At 40.7% G+C, this 19990-nt stretch overlaps 1 protein-coding gene across 1 annotated transcript in view; it reads left to right on the top strand.

Moving 5' to 3' along the window:
* The window catches only part of LOC138165280 (inaD-like protein), a 340313-nt gene that overhangs the window by 159956 nt on the left and 160367 nt on the right, over positions 1–19990 (top strand). Inside the window, exon 27 of the mRNA XM_069093439.1 lies at positions 258–360. Within this exon, the coding sequence (XP_068949540.1) occupies positions 258–360 (103 nt within the window). The remainder of the gene's footprint in view (positions 1–257; positions 361–19990) is intronic.

The raw sequence follows: 19990 nt of genomic DNA, 5'->3' as shown, positions 1-19990 counted from the left end.
TCTCTTGTGGTTTCTGGTTCCTGGTTCCTCTCCTGACCCTCGGATGTCACAGCACCTTCTCACTTGGCCAATATGGCTAGAAGGGAATGGGTGACATTGGCCAACCCGCTCAGAGATCCCAAGATCAGAGAGAGCGTTGTATTGCCATTTAATTTTTACCAGCACTCTTGGTCATGTCTACTTTCGTCCAGCTTGTCATTTGCAATGAAGGCTAGAAAGCCAGTAGTTAACTCTTCCCTCCTTCTTGCACCCTGCAGAGAAAGGGCAGTGCACCCCCTCCTATGAAACTGCCACCTCCTTACAGAGCTCCAGCAGAGGACAGCGACCATGAAGATCAGGATGAGACTGAATTTGCTGAGGGTGAGTACTTTTCTAAATCTCAGGGAGGATCCTGCTATTCCTTCATAGCTGAGGAGATGAGCTTTCTCTATTAATGAGGGAACGTGTCAGTTTGTGACCACTACTCATCGCTCAGACTCTATTTTCCTTAACATTCTCTTTCTGAGTTACAGGAAGCATGCATCTATTTGGGAAACATTCCCACGCTGTCTCTTACATATTCCCTCTCTCCAAATTCCTGCTGTGGAACGGCAAATTCCAGAATGACAGTTTTAAACTAAAATATCTTAAAGGTGAAGAATAGTTCTAGTTGGTTCCAACCTTCTTTGAATGAATGGAAAGCATTGTTGGTTTTGATGATTCAAATGAACATATAAGCTAGCTATGGTTTGTACTTGGCTTGGGATACATTTTGGTAGTCTGTTTTGCAGCAGCCAAAGCAGATTAAGTGACTGATTGTGTTTGATCTAGGCTCAAATAGAATTTGTTTTCATTCCGGGGGACTAGATGAGGGGAAAGGAGATATAGAGAGGTGGAGAGTTGCATCAGCCTTAGTATATGTGCACAGAAAACAGCCAATGCTTCTATATTGCTTTAAGGTTTACTAAGGTCTTTAAAAAATATTTCATTGAATAGTACTGCCTACTTGAGGATATCTGGAGGAAACGTGCCTTCAGGGTACCAAAGAAAAATCACAAATACATTAATTATAGAATATTAAGTTGAAAGACAATATTGGCTATCTGTATCAATCCCCTCATTATACAGAGGAGGAAAATGGTGTGTTGTCCTGTTTAATGACATCATAGGATTTAAATCTGAGGCTAAATCCTTCATTTTACAGATGGGTAAACCGAGCCTAAGTATCAAAATGACTTTACTAAGGCAGTACATCTACTTGGTGATAGTGCTGAGACTGGAACCCAGGCTTTCTGTCTTGCAGTCCTGTGGTCTTCACCTATGCTGTATTACTTCCATAATACTTGGGTCTTAGAGGTCAGAGCAACTCTGACCTCAGGACCCTTGTAACCATGTACCAACATTTGTTTTGTTTGTTTAGAATGCTGGTTAATATTTTATAAGCTATGAAAGTCAATATTCCATTGTTCTTTGATATGCTTAGATGGCTCGGGTTGAAAAATCACAGGCTTGTTCTAGTATAATTTTCTAATATTTAGGAGCTTTTAAATTAAAAAAAAAAAGGTGCCAGCTGATGATAAAATACAAGATACATGTGTTAATCATCATCTGTATGCTGACATCTGTACTAGATCGTATTAGAAAAGGTACAAGCTCTTTCCTGGAGAGGCTGATACTCTAACTGGGGAGTGGGGGAGGGGTGTGAAACACCCACAAAAATGGCAGCATTGCAGAACAAGAGACAGAAGGCTCGTTTTTCTTCCACCATGAGATGATTGAGCTCATCTTTATATCTGCAGAGCCTAGGACGGCGCATTCTGTGGTTTATTTAGTTATGTTATTGTGGCTTGGATCCAGGACATTGTTAATAGAGGTACCTCCACTGGGAGGACATTCTTCCACCAGTACAGGTTGGCACTGCCTCTATAGCTGAAGGTCTTACAGAATAACCTAGAACATTGAAAGGTAAATGACTTGCTCAGTATTTGTCAGAAGAGGGACTTCTTGGCTTTTCAATCCAATCTACCCTTCATGTGCCTTCTTAAATAGTCAATGTTCACAAATGTTTGTCAGATTGCATTGGGATTTGCAATGTCATAGAGGCATTAAGTGACAAACTTGGGATTTGAACCCACATCTCCCAACTTTAAGTATACCATTTTATACACAACACTTCTTCAAATGGCATAGATGGTGTTCCATGATGAGCCCATCAGAGAAGTACCAACAGAAGACTATGTGATTTGTAGACAGAACATCATTCCTAACTACATCAGTTTCACATAGATCTTTCTTTTTTCTTTTTCTTTTTTTTTGCAAATGGGGTTAAGTAACTTGCTCAAGGTTACATGGCCAGTTATTTTGTGTGGGTGTTAAGTATCTGAGGCCAGAACCGATCCTGGGTCTCCCGACTCCAGGGCTGGCGCTCTTACTCACTGCACCACCTGGCCGCCCCAGATCTTTCTCTTTTCAAAAATTTTTTATTTATTTATTTTTAGTTTACAACATTCAGTTCCACAAACTCTTGAGTCCCAAATTTTCCCTACTTCATTCCCCTTTCCCCTCGCCAAGAAGGTATGCAGTCTGATACAGGCTCTACATATACATTCACATTAAACATATTTTCACATTAGTCATGTTGCAAAGAATAATTATAACCAATAGAATGAACCATGAGAAAGAAGAAACAAAACAAAATAAAACAAAAAAGAGAGCAAATAATATTCTTCAATCTGCATTCAGACCCTGTAATTCTTTCTCTGAATGTGGACAGCATTTTCCATCATGAGCCCTTTAGATTTGTCTTAGAACCTTGCATTGCTGAGAAGAGCCAAGTCTATTAAAGTTAGTCCTCCCACAATGTGGCTGTAACTGTGTGCAATGTTTTCCTGGTTCTGCTTCCCTCACTCAGCATCAGTTCATATAAGTCTTTCCAGGTTTTTCTGAAGTCCATCTGCTCCTCATTTCTTACAGCACAATAGTATTCCATTATATTCATTATACCACAACTTGTTCAGCCATTCCCCAATTGATGGGCATCCCCTCAATTTCCAGTTCTTTGCCACCACAAAAAGAGCTGCTATAAATATTTTTGTACATGTGGGTACTTTTCCCATTTGTAGGATCTCTTTGGGTTCCAGCCCTACAAGTGGGTCAAAAGGTATGCACATTTTTATAACCCTTTGGGCATAGTTCCAAGTTGCTCTCCAAAATGGTTTGGATCAGTTCACAACTCCACTGACAATGCATTAGTGTCCCAATTTTCCCACATCTTCTTCAGCATTTATAATTTTCCTGTTTTGTTATGTTAACCAATTCAATAGGTGTGTTGTAGTAGTCAGAGTTGCTTTGATTTGCATTCCTCTAGTTAATAGTGATTTAGAGCATTTTTTCATATGACTGTAGATAGCTTTAATTTCTTCCTCTGAAAAGTGCCTGTTCATATCCTTTGATCATTTATCAATTGGGAAATTACTTGCATTCTTATAAATTTGACTAAGTTTTCTATATATTTATATATATATATATATATATATATATATATATATATATACACACACATATGCTTTATCAGAGATACTGGTTGTAAAAATTCTTTCCTAGTTTTCTGCTTCTCTCTTATTCTTGGTTGCATTGGCTTTGTTTGTACAAAACTTTTTCAATTTAATGTAATCAAAATCACCCATTTTGCATTTCATAATGTTCTCTGTCTCTTGTTTGGACATAAATTCTTCCATTCTTCATAAACCTGTGTACCCATTTTGACTTTATTTTGGTATATGGGGTAAGATGTTGGTCTATGCGCAGTTTCTGCCATACTATTTTCCAGTTTTCCCAGCAGTGTTTGTCAAACAGTGAGTTCTTATCTCAGAAGCTGGGGTCTTTGGGTTTATCAAACAGTAGATTGCTATAATTGTGTGTGTATATATATATGTATATATATATATAATTTTATTTTATATACATCATATGTAATTTTATTTTATATACATTATATATATAATTTTATATATAAAAATATAAACATTGACTACTGTGTCTTGTGTACCTAACCTATTCCACTGATCCACCACTCTCTTTCTTAGCCAGTACCAAGTAGTTTGGATGGCTCCTGCTTTACAATACAGATTAAAATTTGGTATGACTAGGCCACCTTCCTTAGCATTTCTTTTCATTAATTCCATTTATATTCTGAACCTTTTGTTCTTCCAGATGAATTTTGTTATTATTTTTCTAGCTCTATAAAATAACTTTTTGGTAGTTTGATTGGTATGACACTGAATAAGTAAGTTAATTTAGGTACAATTGTTATTTTTCTTATATTAGCTCAGCCTACCCAGAAGCAACTGATGTTTTTCCAATTATTTAGATCTGACTTTATTTGTGTTAAAAGCGTTTTGTAATTGTGTTCATATTGTTCCTGAGTTTGTTTTGGCAGGTAGCCTCCCAATATTTTATAATGTCTGCCATAACTTTAAATGGAATTTCTCTTTCTATCTCTTGCTGTTGGGCTTTGTTAATAATATATAGAAATGTCAAGGATTTATGTGGGTTTATTTTATATACTGCAACTTTGCTAAAGCTGTTTTTATTTCAAGTAATTTTTTACTTGAATCTCTAGGATTCTCTAAATATATCATTATATCATCTACAGAGAGTGATAGTTTTGTTTCTTCTTTGCCCATCCTAGTTCCTTCAATTTCTTTTTCTTCTCTTATTGCCAAGCTAATTATCTACAATACGAGACTAAAGAGAAGCATAAGAAGGTAAACAGGAAAGGGGGGGGGGGAAGCATGTTATTCAATAAGGACAAACTGTTTACATTGCTATATGGGAAGATGATACTTACAACTCTTGAGTACTCTATCTTTATTACATTGTATAGAAGGGAAATACATAGACAGAAGCTCTGAGTTTAAGTCAATTTTGACATAATGATAAAAACCTAATTAAGCACTGAAAAAAAGATTGTAATGGGAGAAGAGAAAAGGAGGAGACAGGAAAGAGTAAATTATATCACACGAAGAAGCACAAAGACTATTACAATAGAGGGAAAGAAGGGAGGGAGATGAGCACTGTTTGAACTTTACTCTCATTGAGTTTGGCTCAAGGAGGGAATAGCATACTCAGGTATAAAAATCAAACTTGCCCCATAGGCAGTTGGAGGGGAAAGAGGAAAGAAAAGGGATGGAGGGAGAGAAGAAGTAGTAAGAGAAAAGGGAAAGAAAAGGGAGGGGGTCTGATAGAAGGGAGGGCAGACTGAGGGAGGAGGTGGTCAAAAGCAAAACTCTAGTTAGGAGGGAAAGGGAGAAAGGAGAAAGAAAAATGTAAATGGGGATGGGGGGATTGGATGGAGAGAAAGACACAGTAATCATAACTGAATGTGAATGGGATGAACTCTTCCCTAAAATGCAAGCAGATAGCAGAATGAATTAAAAATCATATTCCTACAATGTGTTGTTTACAAGAAACACATTTGAAGCAGAGGGATACACACAGGGTAAAGGTAAAAAAAAGGCTGGAGTAGGATATATTATGCTTCAGGTGAAGTAAAAAAAGCAGAAGTAGCAATCCTGATCTCAGACAAAGCAAAAGTAAAAATAGATCTAATTAAAAGAGATAGGGAAGGAAACTATATCCTGCTAAAAGGCACCATAGACAATGAAGCATATCATTACTAAACATATATGCACCAAGTGATATCACTTCTAAATTCTTAGAGGAGAAGTTAAGGGACTTACAGGAAGAAATTGACAGCAAAACTATACCAGTGGGAGACCTCAACCTCCCCCTCTCTGAACTAGATAAATCTAAACACAAAATAAGCAAGAAAGAAGTTAAGGAGGTGAATAAAATTTTAGAAAAATTAGATAGGGTAGACCTGCAGAAAATTGAATGGGGATAGAAAGGAATATACCTTTCTTAGTGGTACATGGCACCTATGCAAAAATCAGTCATGTACTATGGCATAAAAACTTCACAATCCTATGCAGAGAGGCAGAAATATTAAATGCATCCTTCTCATATCATGATGCAATAAAAATTAAATGTAATTAAGAGCCATGGAAAGATAAACTAAAAATCAATTGGAAACTAAATAATCTAATCCTAAAGAATTAGTGGGTCAAATAACAAATCATAGAAACAATAACTTCATCCAAGAGAATGATGATAATGAGACAAAGCATCAAAACTTATGGAATGCAGCAAAAGCAGTTCTTAGGGGAAGTTTTATATCTCTAAATGCTTACATGAATAAAATAGAGAAAGAAAAGATCAATGAATTGGGCATACAACTAAAAAAGCTAGAAAAAGAATAAATTTTAGATCCCCAGTTAAATACAAATTAGAAATACTAAAAACCAAAGGAGAGATTAATAAAATTGAAATTAAGAGAACTATTGAACTAATAAATAAAACTAAGAGCTGGTTTTATGAAAAAGCCAATAAAATAGATAAACTTTTAGTTAATTTAATTAAAAAAGAAAGAAGACAACCAAATTGACAGCCACAAAAATTAAAAGGGTGAATTCACCATGAAGGAAGAGGAAATTAAAAGAATAATTAAGAACTATTTTGCCTATCTCTGTACCCTTAAATTTGACAATCTTAGTAAAATGGATGAATATTTACAAAAATATAAATTGCCCAGATTAACAGAAGAGGAAGTAAAATATTTAAATAACCCCATCTCAGAAAAAGAAATTGAACTGGCCATCAATGAACTCCCTAGGAAAAAATCTCCAGGGCCAGATAGATTTATCAGCAAATTCTATCCAACATTTAAAGAACAATTAATTCTAATACTATATAAACTATTTGGGAAAATAGGCAAAGAAAGAGTCCTGCTAAATTCTTTTTATGATACAAATATGGTACTAACATGTGTAACCCAGGAAGAGTCAAAGAAAAAGAAAATTATAGGCTAATTTCCCTAATGAATTTAGATGCAAAAATTTTAAATAAAATATTAGCAAAAAGATTACAATAACTTATCACAAAAATAATACACTATGATCTGGTAGGATTTATACCAGGAATGTAGGACTGGTTCAATATTAGGAAAACTATCAGCTTAATTGATCATATCAACAACAAAACTAACAGAAACCATATGATTATCTCAATAGATGCAGAAAAGGCTTTTGACAAAATGCAACACCCATTCCTATTAAAGACACTAGAGAGCATAGGAATAAATGGAGTCTTCCTTAAAATGATAAGTAGCATCTACCTAAAACCTTCAGCAAGCATTATATGTAATGAAGATAAGCTAGAATCATTTCCAATAAGATCAGGGGTGAAACAAGGATGTCCATTGTTACCTGTTATTCAGTATGGCACATAGATCTTTTTATACTTCTCTGTCCTAATCACACGCATTATTTCTTACAGTAAGTAATATTTCATTACTTTTATGGACCACAATTTCTTTAGCCATATCCCCAATCAATGGGCATGTGATTTATTTACAATGCACAAAAAAAATGCTATTATGAATATTTTATAGTATATGGGCACTTTTTTCTTATCCATAGCTTCCTCGAGGTATAAACCCAGTAATGAAGTCTCTGATTTTAAGGGTATGAATATTTTTGTCATTTTATTTGCATATTCCGAATTGCTTTCTGAAATAGTCACACCCTTTTGTAACTTAACTAACAATATATTAGTGTGCCTGTCTCCCCACAACCGATGCAATCTTGACTTGTCATTTGTTAGCATTTTTTCCAATTTGCATCATGTTAGGGTAAACCTCAAGGTCATTGATTTGCATTTCTCCTACTATTAGTGATTCAGACTATTTTTATGTGGTTTTCAATAACTTGTAGTTCTTCTTTTGAGAGCTGATTGTATTTTTTGACTGTTTATTGATTGGAGAATGTGTGTGTATGTAAATATATATACCTATATGTATAAATATATGTGTGTATGTTAGTATTTTAATTATCTTATGTCTTGGATACTAAATCCTTATTAGAGAAATTTGTTACAATGATTCTCACTCAACCACTCTCCTTAGGAGCATTGACTTTGTCTGGACAGAAGCTTTTCACTTTCACTTCATCAAAATTATATAAAATTAATTTTCTTCTGTAATTGCCTTTGTCTCTTCTTTGGTTAAGAATCTATCTCCTACCCATATTCTTTAGCATTTGGCAGTAAAGCAGATGGTAATGCATCTTCATTAATATCGTTGCAACTGATAAAGTCACATCATTTTCATCATATTCTGATGTTGAGGCATTTGACAGTGCCCAGGATAACTCTTTTCTGGTTCTTCAGTGACTGAGGCTGCAGCACTTACAGAGGCATTCACCAGGCAGCATTTTTGTGGGTGATGACAGGGCCCTTGACAATAACAACAGTAGCTTGGGGTCAGTTTTGTGGGGAAAGGTTGCAGATTTTGTTTGAACATGTTGAGTTTGAGGTGACAATGGGACTTCCAATTTGAAATTGAAAATATGCAGTTGTCATGTGGAAATGGAGCCCAGGGTGGCACTGTCAGGCTGGAATCAGGAAGACCTACCGTGTTTCCCCGATAATAAGACACTGTCTTATTAATTTTTTGGACAGAAAAACACCAGAGGGCTTATTTTCAGGGGAGGGCTTATTTTAATGAACATTGACAGCAATTTTAATAAACAGGTAAATGTGAACAAAAAAATGTACCTTTATTCAATAATGAATTCAATAAAGAACAGGATGACGCGCTCACTGCTGCAGGATGCAGCTCGGAACACGGCGTGCGTTTCACCGGGGGGTGGGGGGGGGAACGGTGCATACAGAGGATACCGTAATGTAGCGTGTAGCGCAGGGGATCACCTTCACTACAGTAGCAATCTCAATAGGGCTTATTTTCGGGGGAGGGCTTATTTTAGAGGAATCTTACACAGTAAGAGGAGGCTTATTTTCGGGATAGGTCTTATTATCGGGGAAACACGGTATGTTTAGATCCTTCCTCAGACACTTACTAGCTGAGTGGCCCTGGACAAGTCATTTAAATCTTTTGGCTTCAGTTTCCTCATCTGTAAAATGGACACAACCCTCAGGATTGTTGTGAGATAATATTTGTAAAATATTTTTAAAATTTTAACAAACATTTTTGTTCTGCTGGTATTCATGTGATAATCATGTACCAAGAGGTAACGTTAAATCCATGTGAGCTGACGCAATCACCGAGAGACTATCCAGGGAGAAATGTGGATGGCCTTAGAGTGTGAGCTCCCATAGTTAGGGTATTAGGTGGAATGGTGGATAGAGCACTGGCCCTAGAGTCAAGAAAGCTCTTCTTCCTGAGTTCAAATCTGGATTCAGACCCTTACTATCTGTGTGACTCTGGGCAAGTCACTTCACCCTGTTTGCCCCAGTTTCCTCATCTGAAAAATGAGCTGGACAAACAAATGGAAAACCACTCCAGTATCTTTGCCAGGAAAACCCCAAATGGGGTCATGAAAAGTCAAACATGACTGAAATGACTCAACCCCAACATCATGAATGATGACCCAACATAAGCGAATACTCAGAGATGGGAATTGTCATTGGTTTGTAAAAGGAAAAGGATGGAGATGTGCCTTCTTAAGGTAAGGGTGTTTGAGGGGTGAGTAATGAGAGCAGATAAAGGAGGTCCCTTAGGTCACTGAGTATGACATTGCTTCATTTCTGAACTTCCTTCACACCCACCCAAGATCACCAAGAATCTGACAGAAATGACCTCATAGGTCAGCTTTGTATCTAATTCTCAGCAGATGTCCTCTCACCCACATGCCTGATAAGTTAAGTGTCCTTTGGAGGAAGTCTTCCTGGGGTGGAAAAGTCACTGCCTCCCACAGCAACTCATCCCTCTTTTGGGACAACTTTATTTGTTAGGAACATTTTTCTTCTATGTAGTGGAAAGTCTCCTTCCTGCAAATCCCAGTCTCTGATCCTTCTCCCCTTGGGAACAGCAGAACAAGCCAAATACCATTTCCTTCCTAAGTCTAAGATGCTTTTTGCTCCTTCTCTTGGCCCCATCAAAGGGTCTGGGTAGCAATCCCTCCTCTGATACTTATGGCTGTGTAATCTTGGTCATGACTTCCACTCTCATATTCCTCATCCACAGAACGAGAGGTGGCCTCTGGCTCTAGTGCTGGGAAGTCTGGGCCTCAAAAGGTAATTGGCGGGGCGGGGAGTACAGCCAAGAAAAATGAGTAGGAGCTAGTGTTCGTTCTTCCCAAGGGGAGATTTTCAGATCTTCCATCATACTTTTTTTTTTTTTTTTGCTTTTTGGAGGGGGGGAAGGTAGGGCAATTCAGGTTAAGTTACTTGCCCAAGGTCACACAGCTAGTTTTTTGTGTTAAGTATCTGAGGTCACATTTGAACTCAGGTCCTCTTGACTCCAAGGCTGGTGCTCTATTCACTGTGCCTCCTAGCTGCCCCAATTCCATCGTAACCTGACCTTGGTTGGATTCACATTGGCTTTGTGACCCAAGAAAACCTTAGTTAGTGTCTACTGATTTTTAAATCATTAAAAAAAAATTTTTTTTAAGTCAGACTTCCTGAAAACCCCATAATAGCCTTATGGTAATAACCAATCTAGTAGACACATAAATAATTGGGAGATCATAGAGAGGAAACAGATTGATGCCTATTTATATTCTGACATGCACCCGGAAACCTCTCAGAAAGCTCCCTTACTTACAATATTATCATTAATTCTATTCAATTAAACAAGCATTTATTGAACACTTTCTTAATAAATAAGCCCTGGGAATTTTTTCCTTCGTGGAACGGGAGTCCAGATTTGTGATTTCTTCCATTTCGGAAAGTCTCCATGTGGAAACTCCCTGCACTGATGTGATAGAATCTTAGAAAGCTTTCTGGTGCACGGGGAGGTTTCCTGGCTTATTTTGATTACAAAGCTCTGTCTTTCCAAGGCAAGGCTTGACCCAAGGACTTATTGAATTGGAGGCCAGCTTTCCCCATGCCTCACTGGGCTACAAAGGAACTGGGAATACAAAGAAAAAACTTTGTCCTGGAGTAACTTACCTTCCACTGGAGTATAACATGTGAACATTGAAATAAAAAGTTTCAGGATGGAGGAAGGAATAACAGCTCTACCTAATTTGGAAAGGTTCCAATAAGAATCAAATCTCAAAGTATAGTATTCTATGAGGTGGAATTAAGGAAACAGCATTCTCAGCATGAGAGGCAGCCTGTAAAAAGGCAAGGAGGTGGGAGATTGAATTATCTGTCTAGGAGAGCATCCCATTTGGCTGGAACATAGAAAAAGGGAAAGAGAGTAATTTAAAACAATTCTGGAACTGTGAGCACGAGCCTGGTTGGGGAAGCATTTAATACCTAACAGACATCTGCATTTTATGTTAAAGGAAAAGGGGAGCCCCTGAAGCTTCCAGAGGGAGGAGTGAGTGATCAGATCTGTGATTTAGGCAACTGAATTTGGCAATTTGATTGAGAATGCATTGAGGGGAGAGACTGAAGGCAAAGCTCACAATTTGAAGGCTAATGCAGGGTCCAAATTAGCCCCAGTGAGGACTTGACCAAGAAGGTACTCTAGAGATTCAGTCCAAAATTCTATTGTTCTTTTAAAGTCATTTTCAAAACCTTGGGTCATGGTGGAAAGCAAGAGAGCAAAATGTGTTTCCCGTTCTTTGCCCATTGGGCATTTATTGTAAGAACCAGGAGATTTCAACTCTGACAGTTTGCCATTCTATTCTGTGCTGTGGAAAAAGCCCTGGGCCTTTGACAGCCTGTGTCCTTGTCCTCGCTCTTTGTCTTTCTGACTTGGGCATTTCAGTCAATCAGTTACCAAGCCCTTGCCTTACAAGTGGGCCACCAGCTAATCACTAAACATTCAGCAAAAGGCAAAAAGAGTTCCTGTCATCAGAGTTTGCATTCTACCTACAGAGGCAACTTGCAGATAAATATGTATGTAGAAGATCCATAATGAGTAGATGAGAGGTCACCAGCAGCTGGGGCAGGGGACCAGTGGTAGCTGCTTAAAGGATTTCAGCCATACTTTGGAAACCAGAAAAGCTAGCAGCTAGGAGAGGTAAAGAGAGAAAGTGGTCTAGGTATGACCGACAGCCAGAGAATAATAAGGCACAGAATAAGGAGAGTAAGTGTCATTTTCAAGAAACTCCAAGTAGAGAGGTGGCTAAGTGGCTCAGTGAATAGAGCCACCGGCCCTGGAGTCAGGAGGACCAGAGTTCAAATCTGGCCTCAGATACTAGCTGTGTGACCCTGGGCAAGACACTTAACCCCAGTGGCCTCCCCAAAATGAAAAGAAACTGCAGGTCAGCCAGAGCAGCTCCATTGGAGATTGTGTGGAGAGAAGGAAAGTGCCAGAAAACTGGAGAAGGGCTTTGGAAGGGGCTAGATGGGGAAGGCCTTTTAATGCCAAATGGAGGGCCTTCTCTCTGGCCTCAGTTAATTCTGAGTTGCTTTATTTAGCTTTATCTTCATCAAAGCTCAAGAGCTGGCATAGACCTGGAACAAAGTCTTTGGGCTGGAGCCCCTTCTTTTGTATATGAAGAAGCTGAGACCCCAGATTCCTACCCAGCTTTCACAGAGCTTGCCAGTTTGAAGGCCAGGCTTTTATCCCATGGCACCTTCTCCCCTACTTTCCCCACCCTGCTTCTCTAGTTATGTTTCACGTCAATACTAGAAACTATTGCTAATTTTTTTTTCACTGAAGCCAGAAGAAAACAATAACTTAGCAGCTTTTCCAATACTTTTCTATCTCATTTTACATATGGAAATATTCACATCAATCCTGCTCTGCCATCAAATAGACATCTGTCTTTGGAGCTTATGGAATCAGACTGTTAACTCATTGTTAATTGATAGAGAAATTCCCTATTTACATAGAAATGTCAAAACCAGAGCATTCCTCAATGGATCTGTAGATGCCAGAGCCTGCTGAGAAGGCTTTCCAGGGTCTTCTTCAAGCCCCTTGGTTTACAGGTGAGGAAAATGAGTCCCAGAGAAGCGTTTTGAGCTTGCCAGCTGTAAGGGTTAGGGTTTGCCATTTGCTGATTGGGGTTTTACAACCCCTCCCATTCCCCTTTTCTGTGATGCCTTATACAAGAGGCATTTTGACACAGGGGATAAAGGGCTGGACTTCAAACCAGAAAGTCTTGAGTTCAAATCCAGCTTCTGACACATCACTGACCTTGAATATTTAGTTCTTGTAATCCATTTTGTTCTTACTGACCTGAGCCCTCGTTTCTAACAATCTGCTTTCCAATTTTCCCAGGATTTCTTATTAAATAGGGAATATAATGGGCATATTATTGATATATGTTATACACACATAAGTGGCCTGAGGGGAAGCTAAGTGGTGCCATAGTGCACAGAATCTCAAACTTGGAATCAGACTCCTCTCCCTGAGTTCAAATCTGGCTTCAGACACTTACTAGCTTTGTGACCATCAGGGCGAATCACTTAACTCTGCTTGCCTCAATTTCCTCATCTGTGCAATGAGCTGGAGAAGGAAATGGAGAATCTAGTATTATCACCATGGAAAACCCAAATGGGGTCACAGAATCAGGCACAAGTGAAAAACAGCTGTACAACATGTGTCAGTATTATTCTCTTTATTTTTACAGAGTAGGAAACTGAGTCCCAGAGACTTGAAGTCTCTGAAGATCTGATTTTTTTGGACTGATCTGTCCACACAGCCAGTTAGTGTTGGAGAAGTCTTTGTGAATCACATCGCCACCTGTCATCAGGACTTTTTAGGTTACCACCACTAAGATGAGATGAACATTTGCTCTCATATGATTTGGAACTGGAAGGGCCCCCTGTCCCCCAAGGATGTCTAGCCCTCTCTTCCTTTTACAGATGAGGAAACTGAGGGTCAGAGAGATTAAGTGGCCTGCCCTTGTTCACACAGTAGTAAGTGTTGGAGGCAAGATCTGAAGTGAGGTCTCCCAGATCCCCAGTGCCCCAGTTCAAGAGTAACCCTAGGTGCTGTGGCCTCATCCTGTCCTCCTTTGAGGTGGGGAGTCGATCCTTTCCATGCCAATAGATGGCACTACAATCAACAGCAATTATCATGATCTAAGCTTCTATAACTTGAAAAGGATGCCTATCCCGCAGCAAGGATTTCTGATAAAATGAAGTGAGATCAAATAAAATAATGATCCCAGGAAACCTTGGACCAAGTATCCATATGTGAGCGCGCGCACACACACACACCCCAGACATATTTTTTTTCTAAGTGGAGCAATGAATATTTCGGCGTTATTTCATATTTTATGTGCTTCCTCCTTGTTCATCCTTTCTTGTCCTGTTCAGTGGTTTTTAATGAGGTGTATAATCTAGAGAATTCTTACTTCATGACTGTCCAGCAGACCAGCCAGGTATAACCTCCTAAGGAGACTTGTTTTTCCATATTTGTGCTAGAATCCTGGGGACACATCGAGGTCCCAAGCTGATTATTGTGTGAAAAGTATGAATGTTTGTATCACCTTCAAGAGTGGTTTGTAAAATTATCATTGTGATCAGGTGTTTCTGATTTTTGCTATATGGCTCAATGTAAACAATCAGCTGAACAGATGGCTCAGTGTGTGTGTGTGTATGTGTGAGTGAGTGTGTGGCACTTTGCTAAGAAAGGTTAGCAAATATTACCCTCCTCGATGGAATGCTAATTCTAGAATAATCGTGGTTAGTCGTATGATTACAGACTGTACAAATAACCAAACCCATGTGTCAGACAACATTTGAAATCAAGACCTAGGAAGACCTAACTCATCTTGGATGATATCTCTGAAGTCTCAGCATTTTCTTAATTGGTTTTAAGCTAGTCATTTATGGGCTTGAAGGCTGCAGGGCGGGGGGTGTCACTACTCGGAATGAGTCTAGGGGCTAGTGCATGCTCGATGGAGCCTGACTGTCTCTTTGTTATAAAAAAATTATTCAGGATCATCTCTGAGCATTAAAGAAACAGCAAGTTGCTGATTGTTTCAGGCACTCGGGACACAATGCACCATCGACTCGGCTGGTGCTTTTTAATTTGCTCAGGGAAAGATGCAATTAACATGATTAACTCTTTCTCCCCAAGAAAAGTGGGGTCATTAAAATGATATTAATCGATGCTCAGCCCAAGCTGGATGAATGGCTGTTTCCGTGGATCCAGGCTCTGAATCATTCTCAGGCTTGCAGGGTAAACGCACCTCAGACAGCAGCGTTCGGAGCATCAGTGGGTCAGATGTGGGAAGCCAGAAATTTGCTTTGCTTTGCTCTGCGTACTTCGAGGCGAGCTTTCGTCTGCTGACAGATGTGACTGTTTGGTTGTGGGGACTGAGGGGAGCTCGTAATTAGTCTAATTGATTGCATCTCATAACAGAAAGAGACTGACAGTTTGCCCTTAAGGAGAATTAAAAAAAAAATCCCTGGGAAAAATAGGCCCAAGGTCGTCAGAAGAGAACCGAGGACAGAGGCTGTGGGGAGAATCTTGAGCTGCTCCTAACACTGAATGTTTGTCAGGAATGCAGAGTCCCTGAAGTGCACCCAGAAGCTACAGCAATGGTACAAGGGGGTTTCCCAGGTAAGATTTCCGGTGCCTCTCTCTATATGTCAGTGGTGGGGGGAGGGGGGGGAGAGAGAGAGAGAGAGAGAGAGAGAGAGAGAGAGAGAGAGAGAGAGAGAGAGAGAGAGTGTGTGTTTTATGTGCTTTTTCTCGATATAATCTGATGGCGTTTCAGGAGGATTGGGGGTACTCATTGCCCAGGTTTGAATCGGACTAAGCCAAGCCTTTTCTTTTAGGGTAGCAAGGCTGGGTGCACATGCATTGATAGGAAGCTTCTGCCTTCAGCACGGACCTTTGAGATCTCTTGTGGACATTGTCACTCGGATCAGTGTTGTAATGGGCAGGAATATCAGCAGCGACGATATTCCCCGGTAGGGCAGATCTGATCTGCCTGCTACTCTGCTGACAGAATCCCTAATGTTTGCTTCTTGTGGCATCTCATCTTTGTAGAATTGCAACTGAGAAGTCGACCCACTTAGTGTCTGTTGCTGTTATTCTTCGTGTTATCTGTGGCTCTTAGGTTTTCTCATCCACATCAGAATTTTCTCATTGGCTTAGCAAAAACTGACCATTCATCATTTCCTTCTCCCTGAGAATAGAGAATGATTAAGAAACCCCTTTTGACATCTCCAATTTCTCTTCCAATCATCATTTTTTTCAGTGTTACTCAATGTGTGACCAAGACTTAACATCCCCTTTGTGATTGTTAAAGCCCCCTCCCACCTCCGAGCTGATCACTTTCTCAAGACTTCCTCAGGAGAAGCTACTTTGATTCCCTGGTAGTCCAGAGCTATAATTCAGGGCACTCCTCTCCTGGTCTTTACAAGACGCTCATACTTAACTTCCTGTAACTATTGCAGGATTTCAGGGTCATTTCCTAAGAGTATGGAGCTGCTGGCATCAGATCGATTCACAGAAGTATGACCTGAGCGCTCTCCTTCACTGGTGCTTGCTTTGTTCACAGTGTGGCGCCTTATAATTAAAAAGGTGCAGGAGGGACATGGGCAGAAGCCTCCTGATGAGTCGCTTGGCTTATTGCCCCAGGAAGCCAGTGGGCACATCCCAGTCTCCAGGAAGTAATCAGCTGGTGGGCCCTCTTCAGGTTCAGTAGGAGGCAAAGCAGATGAGTCAACACTGGACCAGCAGGAAAATACAGGCATCCTTGGGATGAACTGGAGAGTTGGACTCTGAGGCCAGATGCTAAAGTCTGCTCTCTCCAGTTACAAGGAGAAGGTGCTAACCTGGGTAGGTGGAGTTTCCTCCTCCTCCCCTTCTCCTCTTCCTTCTCTCCCTCCTCCTCTTCCTCTTCTCCTTCTTCCTCCTCCTCCTCCCCTCTTCTCCTCCCCTTCTCTTCCTCCGTCTCCTCCTCCTCCCTTCTTCCTCCTCCCCTCCTCCTCCTCCCCCCCCTCCCCCTCCCCCCTTCCTCCTCCCCATCTTCCTCCCCCTCCTCCTCCTCAGATCCTAAGGTATCTAGTCCCTTAAAGGTTCAATGAATCCAGCTCCTTCATTTTACAGTTGGGGAAACTGAGCCCCAGAGAAATGAAGCAATAATGTGACAAAAATATTAAGAATAAGAAGCAGGATTCGCACGCGTCTCCTCTGACTGCAAGCACAGCACTCAGTTCTTCTCTATCACACCTTCTGCCTCTGGCACAGGGTTCTCCATGCTGGAAGCTGCTGAGCCTGAGCCTCTCACACTTGTGTGCCGGGGCACGTGAGGATTCTTCTAAGGTGTCACTTGGTCTTCTCTCTGTTGACAAGGAATCTTCAGAAATGACATTTGGTGACCCGGCTGGTTTTCACGCCCATTGGCTTCCTGCCCCTCTCTGGACCATTGGGCTCCCTTCTCATTCTAGTACTTTGGTTTTTACCCCCACTTGGGCAGCCTCAGGGGCTCCTCTGCCTCAGCTTTCTTCTGCCCTCCCCCTCCCAATCATTGAGGCTGCATTTTCTTGGCCCCTGTAAACCCTGGCAGCCTCTTGTGGGTTCTTTAGACGCTCTCCCACCTGACTGAAAGGGGTGGAATGAGTATTTCCTGTGGACACATCAAATCAAATGATAGGCATGTTATTTTAAAATGTAATTAATACTAGACAGGTGCTCTTAAAAAACATGTTTAAAACTATAAACACGGCAAGGGGCCCCAGACAGTGCATGCTAAACCATGGATTGATTTTTGGCCCAGACTTGAAGGGGCATCTGTAGCTGACTTTCCCAGAAATATGAGATTGACTCATGTCTTCCTCCCTGTGGTGACATATACATCTATATAGTCAGCATTCATAAGGGAGTTTCCTGTTTAGCCTGGGATTTGCTTTCCTGATTTAGTGTTTTTCAAACACTTTGTCAGAATGCCCTTCCAATGGCTTCATTCTTCAGTTTATAATTTTATGGTCCAAACTGAGGATTTTGCTATCCCTTCAGTGTCTGTATTGGGCCAGAGATGGCCTGAGAGAATATCCATGTGTGTCTGTCTCTGGATGCAGAACAGGGTTTATGGAGGTTCAGGGTTGTGATATAATGTGATGTAAGGCCATTGTTATAATTGATTTTGTGGTTGGGTGCCAGTATGCAATTTAAAATGTTTTCTTTCCACCCTGTGTCTCCATAATTTTCTTCCTCTGCCTGAAGAAATCTCTTGTTTGTCTAGGGTGACGGGCTTCGTAGCCGTCACTGAAATTGGCCACACTGGATGCGTGGTCGGGGAGTATTGGGCTGGTGGCGACCCTGGAAGTGGACCTGAGATCAAATGAGTGAGGGACCAAAGACCTGGTGACTCTGACAGGAACGGGATGTTTGTTTTTTTTCCAATTCAAAGGTAACAGTAATTTGGATTTGGTTCCCAGGACTCCAGACTCATAGAGGTGCTTTATCTGACCCCTCAGCATGTCTTCAGGAACCTCCCCCCCTTCCCTCTGTCTTCTGGTTCCCCTTTATGTCCAGTGTTGACTCATCTGCTTTGCCTCCTACTGAACCTGAAGAGGGCCCACCAGCTGATTACTTCCTGGAGACTGGGATGTGCCCACTGGCTTCCTGGGGCAATAAGCCAAGCGACTCATCAGGAGGCTTCTGCCCATGTCCCTCCTGCACCTTTTTAATTATCCCCTTTATGTATTGTCTTCCCTATTAGACAGTAAGCTTGTTGAGGGCAGGCATTATCATCTCATTCGGTATTTTCGTCTGTAACCCTTAGCACTCACTACGAACATCATGCAAGCCTTCCATTCATTCCTTCTCCTTCAGTGTGAACTTCAAAGCTTTATCACCGGGCCATCCTGTGAGATGCATAGATGTTTGTGTTGCTGCAGGGGCACGTTGTTGTGTGCTCTTAAAGAAAGAATGTGTCTGCAGTTAACCGGTTTTTTCTGAAAGGAAATTCATTTTCAAGTTTGATATTTTCCCAAAATACAGAAGACACATGGATTCCACATCATTTTTGAGTGGCTGTCTGGTGGACAGCCATTTCCGAAAGTGGAGTGGGGGAAGGATGGAGTTCGGAAGAGTCTGTTGAAATTTAGGAAGGCCTAGCAGATGTCACATTATTTCAAGAGTTGGGGAGATAGGGGCAGCTAGGTGGCACAGTGAATAGAGCATGAGCCCTGGGGTCAGGAGGACCTGAGTTCAAATCCAGCCTCAGACACAACACAAAACTAGCCGTGTGACCTTGGGCAAGTCACTTAACCCCAATTGCCCTGCCTTCCCGCTCCAAAAAAAAAATCCTTCCTCAGGTACACATCAGCTGTGGAGCGGCTCTTTCTTTTTTTTTTTCTTCATATCAATAACATTGTATATGGGGTGAGAAACTTAACAGATGTTTGCTTATTTACTTTCTTGGTAGATTATGTGATCCTGGGAGCATTCACAACTTCTGTCTGCTTCAGTCTCCTCATCTCTGTAATGGGGGTAATACTGGCACCTACCTCATGGGATTTTTATGAGGATTTTGCAGTAAATAAAGGACCTTTGCTAACCTTAAAATGCTCTGTAAAGAGATATTATTACCTTCTACTATCCTAATTATCTTCAGCTTGAAATTTGCAAAAGGGAATCCATAGAGCGGCTAGGTGGCACAGTGAGTAAAGCGCCAGCCCCAGAGTCAGGAGGACCTGAGTTCAGTTCTGGCCTCAGACACTTAACACCCACACAAAAAACCCAGCTGTGTGACCTTGGGCAAGTTACTTAACCCCAATTGCCCTCCAAAAGGCAAAAAAAAAAAAATAGCCTCCTATGGTACAGTAATAATGTGACCATCACAGACAGGAGAAGAAAGTTCAAATGGCCCTTAAAGAAGTGGGATGTGTAGGAAACAGCCCAGGATTTAGAGGCTTAAAACTTGAATCAGATGCCTAGATTTGCCCATTCATTCCTGTGTGAACTTTGGCAAGTCATTCGACCTTTATAGGCTTTAGTTTCCCTGTGGTGTATCCTGTAGAGCTCTGGAATTGGTGACAAGTCCTGGGTTCGAATCCTTCCTCA

Source organism: Petaurus breviceps, unplaced genomic scaffold, assembly GCF_028583685.1.
Source record: "Petaurus breviceps papuanus isolate PSGF00001 unplaced genomic scaffold, PetGlider_PUasm1.0 208, whole genome shotgun sequence".
Classification (NCBI taxonomy): domain Eukaryota; kingdom Metazoa; phylum Chordata; class Mammalia; order Diprotodontia; family Petauridae; genus Petaurus; species Petaurus breviceps.
The sequence above is the reverse complement of the archived record's forward strand: the minus strand, read 5'-3'. Positions and strand labels throughout refer to the sequence as shown.